At 32.4% G+C, this 12,270-nt stretch overlaps 1 protein-coding gene across 3 annotated transcripts in view; it reads right to left on the minus strand.

Annotated features, from left to right (window-relative positions):
* LOC118195202 (uncharacterized) overlaps positions 1 to 11,407 on the minus strand; it is a 194,916-nt gene extending 183,509 nt beyond the window's left edge. The window contains exon 1 of one of the 3 annotated variants that reach the window (XM_035366461.2): positions 11,273 to 11,407. Coding sequence is in view for 2 of the 3 variants with exons in the window: in XM_085822497.1 (XP_085678623.1) it covers positions 11,273 to 11,295 (23 nt within the window). In the remaining variant the exon portion in view is untranslated. The remainder of the gene's footprint in view (positions 1 to 11,272) is intronic. The other 2 variants (XM_085822497.1, XM_085822496.1) reach the window with 2 other exon arrangements.
* Positions 11,408 to 12,270: the final 863 nt, after the last annotated feature.

Below are 12,270 nucleotides of genomic sequence, written 5' to 3' on the forward strand. Positions count from 1 at the left end.
AAGGTAGTCGTTTTAAAGAGTTGGTATTAAATATCCAAGTATTTATTCACGTTTTCGGAAATACTGGTGACTTTCAAAGGCGGTAACTACGAAAGTATTAACTGCACTTGGTTATGCACTGCTTGAGTAGATGCATTTAAGAGGGTAGCATTTTGACACAGTCAGAAGAGGGTCAAAATAGGTTAAAAACTGCTGTTACAGGTAATTGCAATAAATATACTGTTAAAAAATTTCATCATTATCACTTAATTTCATATTTGCTGGTAACAACAAAGCACAAGTAGAAACATTTGAGAGAAAGTCTATAAATAGGTACATTAAACCTTCTCTAAAATGTCCATCCACGTTTTCAGAAAATTTTAATCATCTGTGGAGGTGGTTGACTTAGAAAAAGGAAATTCTGTACTGGTGTTTATTCAGAAGAGGTCGTCTTTGGGAAGTAATTGTTACAATAGTGCTCGTTTAATTATATTTTATGTCAGAAATGCTTTTTATTAAGCATGTAATGATATAAATATTGACAAAACGATATACCGTTATGAAAACCAAAATATTTGGTGCATATTATTAGTTTATTTTACTCATACATGAATTTTTAAAATATACGAATGAGAAAATTTATGCCACATAAAATTGATGAAAGAACTCTTTTTTTTTTTTTTTTTTTTTTGATAGGCTCGAGTCCTATCTAAAAAAAGTGTTAAAAATAACGACGTTATACCCGAAACAAACTTGAAAGAGCATTTCGTACGTTAATAATTCTCAAAAAAATATAATTACAGATTTCAGGGTATAAATTTCCTTACTCTTAAATGATTAAGAAGCACTGAATTGTGGATGTATGATGTCATTTTATCTTTAAAAAATTAAAAAAGATTCTATACTTGGTATGTCAAATATGACGTTAGAAACATTTATTATTATTATAATAATGTATTTTGATGTATTTTAATTGATATTGATCACATATACTATTAACTAGAAAGCCCGGCGGTCATACGAAATGACGGCTGTTCTAGATATTATAAATTGTAATTAAAATGATTTGTGCAAAGGTGTATGTTAAGTTAAACGGAATTACCCAGGGAAGGCAGCGAGGACGCCCCTTTGCTTACTGCCCCACGGCGTTCCCCCTTCTACTTGCTTAATTGCTTAAAGTAGAGTACAATGAAGGAAACACTTGGCGGTACATTTCCTTAAGAGCCCACTGCTAGCTCAATCAATAAAAATGATTTAAATAATGAAATGTTAATTCACATGTCAAAGACCTCTTTGTACACAACATTTCTTGTGTAGATCTTTCCATCCTTTTTAAGCTTTCCTTGCAGAGGACCATCCAAAATTTTTGATTTTACGTCCGTTCTTTCACGAACTCTTGAAAAAGCAACAAATACAGTCTCAGGTATAAAAATGGCAACGCGCTTAAGCGTTTGGCCCTGAGACTTATTGATGGTCATAGCAAAGACAAGTTTTACAGGAAATTGTATACGTGTCAATTGAAACGGCAACCCTGTGCCGTGGCAATTCACCCCATTGGCTACTACAGTTACGCAAGCAAACAATAAACTATCGGCGACAAACAGACACTTAGGCCGCATATATATGGTGTGAAGTAACATCATCTCCTCCGAAGCGGCTGGCTCCCGGGCTTAGCGAAGCACATTGTAGGATTCCGCAGGTCCGTGGCACGCCATTGACCATTCGTGTCTTCTTGGGACTTTAATTAGCCGAGATATTAATTAAAAACTAATTTTCCATTACGTTTTCCCTACATTTTCCACTTTCTTTCTTGGGTTTTCCCTATTAGAGGGATTTGGCTACGTGCCAAATTCTTTTTTCTCGAATATCTACGGAACGGCGCCGAGTTGAAATTCGAGACGGGTATCCTCGGATTTCAAAAAAATCTCCGAACCCATCGATACCGTTCTCATCTTCATACGACTTTAATCGGTTTAGATATTAATTAAAAACTGCGGAAACGTTTATTTCCGGGCTCATTTTTCCGAGTGGCAACAATAAACTATCGGCGACACACACTTTAGCCGCTTATATATATAAAAAGATAAGAAAAATAAGGCATAAAGGTTTAAGAAATGCATTTATTCCTTTTAATTCGCTTAGTTGTTTAAGCAGTTACAGACTGTTTTTAATGTGTTTATATTTTTAAAAAAAATTTAAGATAGAGGACTTTTCTCCCCTTTCTGAAAATAAACTTTCTGTTTTTCTATAATATCAACTGCATTTTTATTTTTAATAAGTGTTTTCTGAAACGATGATAAATATGTTTACTATTTTGTTGAAGAAATTATTTAAGTGCCTTTTATAAATGTTAAAGATTTCTGTAACATGGAATTCATTTCACTTAACTGATATCTCCGATATCTAAGAATGCTATTATATTTTTGAAAGCTAAATAAAAAAATTCTTTGAATGGCTGTTTTGTTCCTAAAGGATTAAAGTAAATATTTAAACTCATCTAAAGAAAAAAAAAATAAAATTACAGATTAACAATAACATTTATATCTATCAGGAGCTCCCAACGGATCGGTATTGACTCCTGTCGATCAATGGTTTTAAAGGGCTCAGTAATGATCAAGATGCCAACTGAGGCTCGATAGCCGATATATGCGTGGGGAATGATGAAGATCTCATTGATTACCACAAAAATTATTAATATTGTAAAACTGATAATTAATTGTTAACTGATTTAAAGCTATATCATGTATAAGAAAGAAATCATAAAAAATAAACATAAAAAAGGTAATTGGCGAGTGGGCAAAAAAGCAGATTTTTTTCGGTGCACAAAACTGAAAATTTACTTTTAATCCCACTCGGCAAAACGACATTCAAGGTGCAGAAATTAATTTAATTCACTATTCTGCTAAGTTTCAAATGCAAACAAATGGCGGTTCGTAAGGCATAACTTGCCATTTAAACCTTTGAATTAATGATAACCCTACAACCATTGCATGCAGATAAACTAAAGGCATAAAAATCTTAACTAGAACATAAAAATCACATATTTCAATCAAAAAATGCACAATTTACCAACATATAAGAATAAAAAAAACTAAGCTCACCGAGCCAGGTAACACGGTGGGAATATATATATATATATATATATACGATTGGTGCAGCCGATAGCAACGAAAAAGGGAGATGCACAGCTACATGTTATAGCAATCCCATATACAAAATTTCAACGTTCTACGGCTACTCGTTCTTGAGTTATGAGAGATACATATATACGTACGTACTGACGAGAAGAAAAAATCTCTTCTGAATCCATTTTAAATCTAATTTGTAAACCTTTTTGGCATCTGTCCGTACGTGTAGATGTCATGCAAAATTATTCTTCAAATGGTTTCGAGAGCGGTTGAAATGAATAATTTCGTTGAAATATGATACCCGAAATTTTTCGCGATTACAATATTTTCTTTCTTCGTACAAGGATGTAATAATAAAACATAAATCTAATAAACTGTTTTTTCGTATTCTTCGTTTAATTGTTATCTTTATGCTATTTATATGCAGCTATTTGTAATATGATTACAGAAAATGTAAGGAGGTCAATGAAGAAAACCATTCTTTTAAAAGGGATCGATGCAAGAAAAAGGATGGAAATCCATGATGTACTATCTCTGTTTTGTGTGTTTTAAATAAAATGGCTTACATTTTTCCTCTTTATAATGACTTACGTAAGTCAGTTCTGATTGCTTGTACTTTGCACAGTTCTTTTTTTTTTTTTTTTTTTTTGGTAACCCTTGAAATGGTCAGAGGTCGTTCTAACTGGTTTGGTTACCTCAAACCAATCATCGAGGCAACTCCCTTCTATTGCAGTTTATGGCTAATAATCTCTCCGAGTTGTTATTTTTTATGTTTCTACTGTGTCTTTCTTTGGAATGTGATTGTAAATTTCATGCTATTACTGAATCCAGTGTCAGGTGCCTAGTTACGTAAAAAAATATTAGGTAGTTTTTGTGTGATTGTTCAAGTAAATCCGGTTTTGGCTTTTAAAGCTATACCACCAGAGACCATTTTAAAAAAAATAAGGTGTCAGTTGTGAATAATTTATGTGAGCTTTCATAGTCAAGGTGTGTTAAAAGCGATGAATTTTATAAATTAATGTCCTATGTAATTTTTATTTAAACGAAAATATATCCTGTAATTCTTTTATATCTCCATTCCTGAGACTCTTGAGATATTTGAGGTCATTACAATTTGAATAATTCGTTTGTTTATATGAACGTCAGAGAACCAGTGGCAGATTTTTGCGCAGGCGCACCAAGTGTGCGCTTAGGTCTGTTAAAACGACATGGCCTCGAATTTCACGACTTTAAATTAAAAATTGTTTCATTTTATTTATTATTATTATTGTTGTTGCTGCTTTCCTAATAAAATATTAATAATTTAATAGCATTCTCTAAATTAAATTGGCAAATTAATAACTCCATCTATAACACATGGTTTTTGACGAAATATAACCACTGGTTCAGTTAGCGATGTAAAAGTATATTTGTTTTGTTATTAATTAAATATATGCAATAACTTAATACTATCATTAACATTTATTTAGAATTCATTATAAAATATAAAATAATACTTAACCTTTCTGATGTTGACAGATACCTATTTCCTAACTATATGTAATGACATTCTCCTTTTATGGGTAGCAAATGGGGATTTATACTTCTCATGGACAGTAAAATATGTAACGTTGCCTAGAAAAAATCGTTAAATCGTTAGTTGCCTAGAAAACTCGTTAGTTGAATATTTCTCATTAGAATTTTTGATATGCAGTTTCTAGAGTTAAAAAATAAAGAATTATCGAGGCTCAGTTTAAATGCTTTTAATAGAGAAAAATAAATGTGATCTTAGTTCACAGTAGAAGTGGTTTGTTTTGAAAGATATCGAGAAGGAAACATGAAAGGTTTCAACACCTGAAATGACTCATTTGATCGATTGTCCCTCTTTCATCTTTTAGCTCTACATATTCATACAAGCAATCTTTCCAAATATGAACTGCATCAAAATTAAATTGAGAAATCATATTACTGATGAGAATCTGGGATCCTGCTTCAAATTAAAACGACATACAAATCTGGCTTACCCAAAGTTTCCAAGGAAATACAGGGTGATTGCTAGCATTAACTGCGCGTTTTGTCATATTTTTATTTTAATGCAAAAATATTTTTTGTCAGTAAATAAGATTATTATTATTATGATATCTGGCTTTATTAATGCCTTTATTTATTGGTCTAAACTGACTCCTAAAAGCATAGTTCTTTAAAAGAAATTTGGCAAAAGATATCTCACTCGTTGTACTATATCTCACTCGTTGTATCTCACTCGTTGTTCTCAAAAGATATCTTACTTGTACTGCTGATCTTTGGCTCCATTTGGCTAATAAATTTTTCGGCCTCTGACAAAGTCCCGATGTCTGGGCTTTCGAGCATAGCGCTATCCCTGTGAATTAAATTTTTTTTTTTTTTTTTTTTTTTTTTTTTTTTGTTGGCGATTTTTGTGCGAGGATGAGATCATAACATGAAAAATCTTGACCAAGAACCGAAGCTCTTGGAATTCTCGTGTAGGAAACAGGTGACAAAGCTGAATTCAATGTTTACTCTATGCCTGTAGAAAAATCAGCTGGCGAAAGGATACCTATAAATGAGTTGATTAGTAAAAACATAAATGCAAGATTTCGCCATATGAATAGTGTGCATTTTACAAGGGGAATTGAGAGAGCTATACGTAACTTACGTAATCTTTTCATAATTATACTAAATTTTGGAAGACTGCCTAATAATTTTGAGGAAAAGCGAAATAACAGGCAAACAAAATGGAAATAATAAAATGTAAGAGAACTTGAGTAAATTAAGATCTCTTCTTCAAGTGGCTTTTTTAAATCGCTGCCATTTAAATCGGTTACAACAGGAATTGTGGAATTATTTACATTAGAAATATTATTGAGAAACTTTTTTGGCCAGTTTGGCCCTAAAGGTTTTTACTTTCAATTCATCATGAATAGCTTCATTTTTAATGAGCCATTGACAAATAAAGGTTGTAGTTTGTGCAGTTTTAAATCTTTTTTAATTCGTTTTGCAAACATGGTAAGTTAAGACAGAGTAAACATAGTAAGGATGTTCAACGGATGCTTGATACGCATAATTCCAGGAGCATTTAAGGGGGATAGTGTTGCTTTATGCTTTTGGAACTTATGTACTGTATATGCATTCTGGGACTTCCATGTGAGATGCTGGCCAAGAATTATACCAAGATTTTCTAAATCCAGGGAATACGCAGGTTGTACATAGATAAATGGAAACTTGGATAAATGTTCCCTTTTCTTGTGAGCAAAATGGAATCAGATTTTTCGACTTTTATTTAATTTTCCATTTTTAGACGCAGATCTCCAATGCATAGTTTACAGTGCTTATGTAATTGGGCCAAGAGATGCATTTTGTGATATAATTGCAATGTTGTTTGCGTATGTAGCAAGTTTTGTGTCAGGTATATGTGGGACGTCATTTGTGAAGATATTGAACAAAACTGGATAAGTAACGACTCTTATCGTACTTCAGCCAGAAAAAGTAGTTTCGGAAAATAAGTTTCATTAATACGAATGACAAATTGTCTACCTATTAAGTAAAGTAGGTGTTGTTTTTGATAAAGTCTGGGAAACCCAAATTGATGAATATGCATATGAGCCCCCACCCCCCAGCCACACGAATTTTTCGTCATCGATTTCCGATGAACACGATTGGCCCTTTCGTTTGGAAAAAGAAAACAATGCAGTAGTCTCCTTGTTATCCTATTTCATTTTATTGTCTTCCGTTTCACTCTTTTACATTTCCGTCAAGAATTCTACCTTCTTCCATGAAGTTCTAATAATCATAGTTTCGTAAACTCTTAAAGCTATGCTTTAGTTAGAGCTTTCGGCTTGTTGCCACTTTGTTAATGATTTCCTTCGTTTGTTTTTGTTGTTTTCCAACACCTTGAAGAAGGTTTATTTTGTTTTCAGTTCTCGGGTTTAGCGTCTTGGCAAAATAAAAAGTATTACCGCTTGAAGGAGATATTTACTGCAAGTTTCAGAGCAAGTGAACTACTGAAATAAATTCTCAACTATATCTTGAATAATTATATTATGAGTTCACAGTACGCAAAGGGACGTTAATTTGCAACAAAATGTTATCAAAGGATTGTTTTATACTATTTAGTTTTGTCATTTTGTACAGTTTATTTTAAATATGAGATTTTACTTTTTATACCTTTTCTTTTCGGAAGATTGACTTTTAAGCAAATAAGTTTGTGGTAACTTATTGCTTAAAATTTTTTTCTGCAGTTAAATTGAAATCTATATTAATTTGCAATAAGATTTTACTTTTTATATCTTTTCTCTTCGGAAGATTGACTTTTAAATAAATAAGTTTGTGGTAACTGATTACTTAAAATTTTTTTCTGCAGTGAAATTGAAATCTATATTAATTTGCAATAAGATTTTACTTTTTATATCTTTCCTTTTCGGAAGATTGACTTTTAAACAAATAAGTTTGTGGTAACTGATTGCTTATTTTTTTTTCTGCAGTTAAATTGAAATCGATATTAATCTGCAATAGTGAACTCGAGCAATGTAAACGGAACGTGTTAACTATTGAATGAAGCCAAAGAGTTGGAAATATTTGGTGGCAGTGAGAGTTTGAACTGCAAATACAATAAATTACAAGTCGAAAAAAATTGCGATGTTTCATTGACGGAGAAAACGGTAATCTTTCAAGATTTATTAAACGATAAGCATCCGAAAATCTGCTCTCAAGAAAGTGTAAAATGGATGAAGTTACTAATGATACTTTACAGAATTATTTTGCAGTTCTATATATAATTGAAAAATTACTGAAACCTAATATTTCAAACTGTAAAATAATTCATCTGTGAAAGTAATCTAAATGTTCTCCATCAATTAAAATAAAAATATGTATACTTTTTAACTAAATAAAAAGCTTTAAATTAATAGTTAAATATTCAATACATATGTGAGATAAAATTATAAAATTCATTTGTCCTTAAATCTCCTTTTTAAGATTACTTTTCCTTTGTAATCTGAGAATACTAAAATGCTTAGAGTAAATCTTCCAAAATTAATCTCTGTCATTAGATTCTTAAAATCTTGAAATGCATCATCCTAAAATTAGTCAAGATTATATGGCTTTTATATATAATAAAAGAGGCACGCAAACTTATGCAATGGTCGCAGTGAAACAGAAATCTTTTACCAATAATAATTAAATCGAAACTTTAGGTAAACAGTAATAAATTGATGATAAGTCCATTTATTTAAAAACAGAATAACTTCACTATTCTTAATCTAACCAGTAGTAATGTAATCATCGTTATTTTAACTCCCGGCTCTTTCTTGCTCACATGTAATCAATTAACTCTTTTCATGACCTATTATAAAGCTGGAATACGGAAAGTATACGAGTGAACATCTGATACACACGCGTATTTCCGTTTTTATTGCTCAATTGTATTCATTATTCAACGACATTATACTTCAATAAAGATGACTGCCAGGGATATAGCATCACCTATCTTTCACAACACCTCTATCAATTCTGTTATTACATATTATACTCTTTTAATCTGGTTTATACATTCATAAATAACTGCTCTTTTAAAGAAAATACTCTAAAGTCACGCTAATAAATATTCAGCGTAACAGCGTAAACTTACTATTTAGACTTTTCTGATTTTATCAGAATTCATTCTGTGTAGTCACTGTTGTTTTTTTTTTTTTTTTTTTTTTTTTTTTTTTTTTTTTGAAGCAGGATACGTGAAAAATATGCAGTGCCCTCGCCGGGACTCGAACTTGGACCTCTCGAATGCGCGTTGAGTGTGCTACCACGAAGGTATGCTGGGAGGAGGGAGAAAATACCCCGAAAAAGGACGACTGGGGATTAGAAAGACCAATCGTCAAATCCTGGTGGTGACGAATTATAGCCCACCACCTTTTTAGTTCGGGCACCACTGTACAGCTATTAAGTTGTTTTAAAGCAGGATATGTGAAAAATGTGCAGAGCCCTCGACGAAACTCGAACCCTGGACCTTACGAATACACGCCGAGTGTGCTACCGTTACAGCACTAAGACATGCTGGAAGGAGAGAGAAAATACCATATAAAGTGTTAGTAAAATTATTTTTAAGTTTTCATTTACTCTTTGCTTATATTTATTTTCATGCTAATATTTTTTCTAATCCTCATCACGTGTTACCGAAAGTATGAAATGCCACATAGTCAGCTGTCTTTCCTGCATGATGTTTCCTATGTAGAATGGCAGCGGAAGTCGCCGGCTTTGAGTGACGAGTGAATTGCAAATTAAGTTTGAAGTAAATGAATTGCAAATTAAATGGAACGCGGACGGAGTAAATTAAACTATTTATTTCTTCAGTCGATAACCACTTTAAGTTACTCCTACTTTGATTAATAGTTAATTGGGTTAAATTTAGGCTTTAAAGACAGCTGATTTTTATTTACCGTTACGTAGTGTTGCAAATGCGCGTAAAATATTCTGATAAAACGCGGATTAAGTATCATTTATTTATATCAATATTTACAATATTGATATTTTTAACTTAGATTTAATTATTCTTAACTTTCTAAACTGTAATTAATAAATGAGGATGTTAAATAACCGAAACTTTTAATCAGATTTTTTTTCTGTTTTAGAAGTTAAATGTTACTTCTATGAAAGTAACCTTAAAAAAGTAGAACGATTATATCATAAATAAAAAAATCATATTCATTTATTGCATTATGTTATTTTCTAGATGTCTGTACTGTAAATTCGAAAGTCTATTCCAACGACAAATTTCTCAAAATTACTTTTATCGCAGTCTTTCAAAAAAGTTTTTTATTGCTAAAATTAAAACAATGTTATAAACTCAGGAAGAAATCACATCAAAGGATTCATTCTCTATGATTTTGTGCGTATGAGTTTTATGGTTCTAAGAACTTAGAATCATTTTATTTGACCTATTTTTTTAATAGCAAGGTCAAATTGAGGTCATTTTAATTATTCAAATACAAAATTCAAATTGCGACTGCTGTGACAAATATCTAAATAAAAACTTCTATGAAAGCTTCTTTATGCGCTATCGAGGATCCGGATGTTTTAATTCATATCGTGGGGGTAAAACTTCTCACCGAATTGTCTGTTTTTCTTTCTTGAATAGGAATTTTGTTTCATTGACTTCAACAAAGATCTCATTCACCTTCGATAACACATGCGTAGATGTAGGCCAAGAACGTTTGGCTTGTTTTCAGGCATTTTAATGAAGAACCCATCTTTTAAGGTATATTATTTATAAGAGGATGTAGTGAAAGCGTTTTAAAAGATGTATTCTTTCACTATAATGTAAGTTTATTTTTAATCGAGTTGTTTATTCTTTACTTAAAACCAACCTGAAAACAAGCCAGTTTTTTAAACATGGTATAAGATATTTTTTATCTATATTAAAAGAACTGAATTCAGTAATAGAGAAAGCTTTGCTTCTGCGATGATATTTTAGATAAAATATAACAAGTTCTAAAGGCTCTTAAATTTTAAACTCGTTTTCCCGATATGGGAAGTGTTCTTTTGAAGTAATATCGGAATGTCACAGCTTGTATTATAAGATATTTCCCCCGCCTTCTTGGCGTGCCTTCGTGGTGTAGTGGTTTGCATGCTGGGCGCGTATTCCAGAGGCCCGTGGCTCGATTCCTGACGAAAGGGTTGCTTATTTTTCAAGTCTCCTGCTTCCAAAAAAATGCCTAATGTCTCTACAGTGGCGCCTGAACTAAAAAGGTGGTGGATAATGGTTCTGGACTATTTATCCCGGCTTCTTAGCGTGCCTTCGTGGTGTAGTGGTCTGCATACCAAAGGTCCGCTTATTCCAAAGGTCCGCAGTTCGATCCCGGCGAAGGCGTTGTTCATTTTTCAAGTCTTCTGCTTCCCAAAAAATACCTAATGTCTCTACAGTAAATTAGAAAGAACAAACTCCAGCAGAATTTTTCAGTCTTTTATAAATCTAAAAAGTACCCCCTTACGAATTTTTTTAAAACTTTTGGATTAATATTTAATTTCACATGTTTTAGTTTAGCAATCCTTGTCATTTTTTACTCTAGGAGGATTACTCTCAGTTCACTCGGTACAGTTCTAGTTAGCAATATACGCATCTGCCGTAATAGTTCATGGGAATGCTTATACGGTAACTCTGAAATGTAAAAAAATATTACCTGACCATACATCGAAATAGCATCCATCGGAATAAACATACTTGCTACAGCTCTCCTAACATTCCTGGAAGCAGTTGGAGAATGCCTCTTTAGGCAAGGTTCTACATTAGAAGGCTTTCTCTCCCAGACCCGAACGTTTTGAGCATGTAAGTTCTCTGATCCATAATCTGCTCTCGAAAAACTACTGCCTTAGGAAATTAAATGTAACTGGGCTTTCGTTTCTCCCAGTTCTATTAGTAAAGTGACGTCATTCAACTCGAACGTTGCGAAGAGTCTACCGTTGTCTGTCTACTGACCTTGTCTTTAAGTACTTGTCACGTATTAGGAGTTTCGTCGTTTGGTCAGTGCAGAATTTAAGTATAAAGCTACACAAGCTATAGCTTAGGGCCACCCAAAAATTAAAATATAGTATTAAAATATAGTACAGCAGACTTACAAAGGGTCTCATATCTCAAATAGCTTAGGGTCTTATTAAGTCTAAATCCGGCTCTGGTTTTAATTAGCTTTAATCACCTAAAAACGTTAGTTCCTTATAATCATCTTAATAATAATGAGTTTATGCAATGAGAAGTTGTGTTCATACAATGAAGAGTTCAAACAAGATAGTTGTGGCATAGCATGTCTCTGTTTTTCACTTTAAAAAAAGCAAAATGCATTGCTCAAATCCCCTTGCTCGAAATGCGACGTCGCTGCAAACGATCGAGAGATGCATTAAGTCCGTTCGCACTACAACATGAACTAAGGTGTCCTAGATAATATCATAGTGTACAATAATGTCATAGTGTACAATAATACAATAATGTATTAGTGTACATAGCGTACAATAATGTCATAGTGTACAATAATAGTGTGGATAATATCATAGTGTGTGATAGTATCATAGTGTACGTAGTGACACTTGAAATTAGATGTCAAAGTGTGTTACACTTTGACAGCTAATAATACACTTTGACAGCTAATAGATAAATGAAAAAAGATTATAGGTCATGTAGGATGAT

Source organism: Stegodyphus dumicola, chromosome 8, assembly GCF_044657685.1.
Source record: "Stegodyphus dumicola isolate Sdum_Otavi_A_Nest chromosome 8, ASM4465768v1".
Lineage (NCBI taxonomy): Eukaryota > Metazoa > Arthropoda > Arachnida > Araneae > Eresidae > Stegodyphus > Stegodyphus dumicola.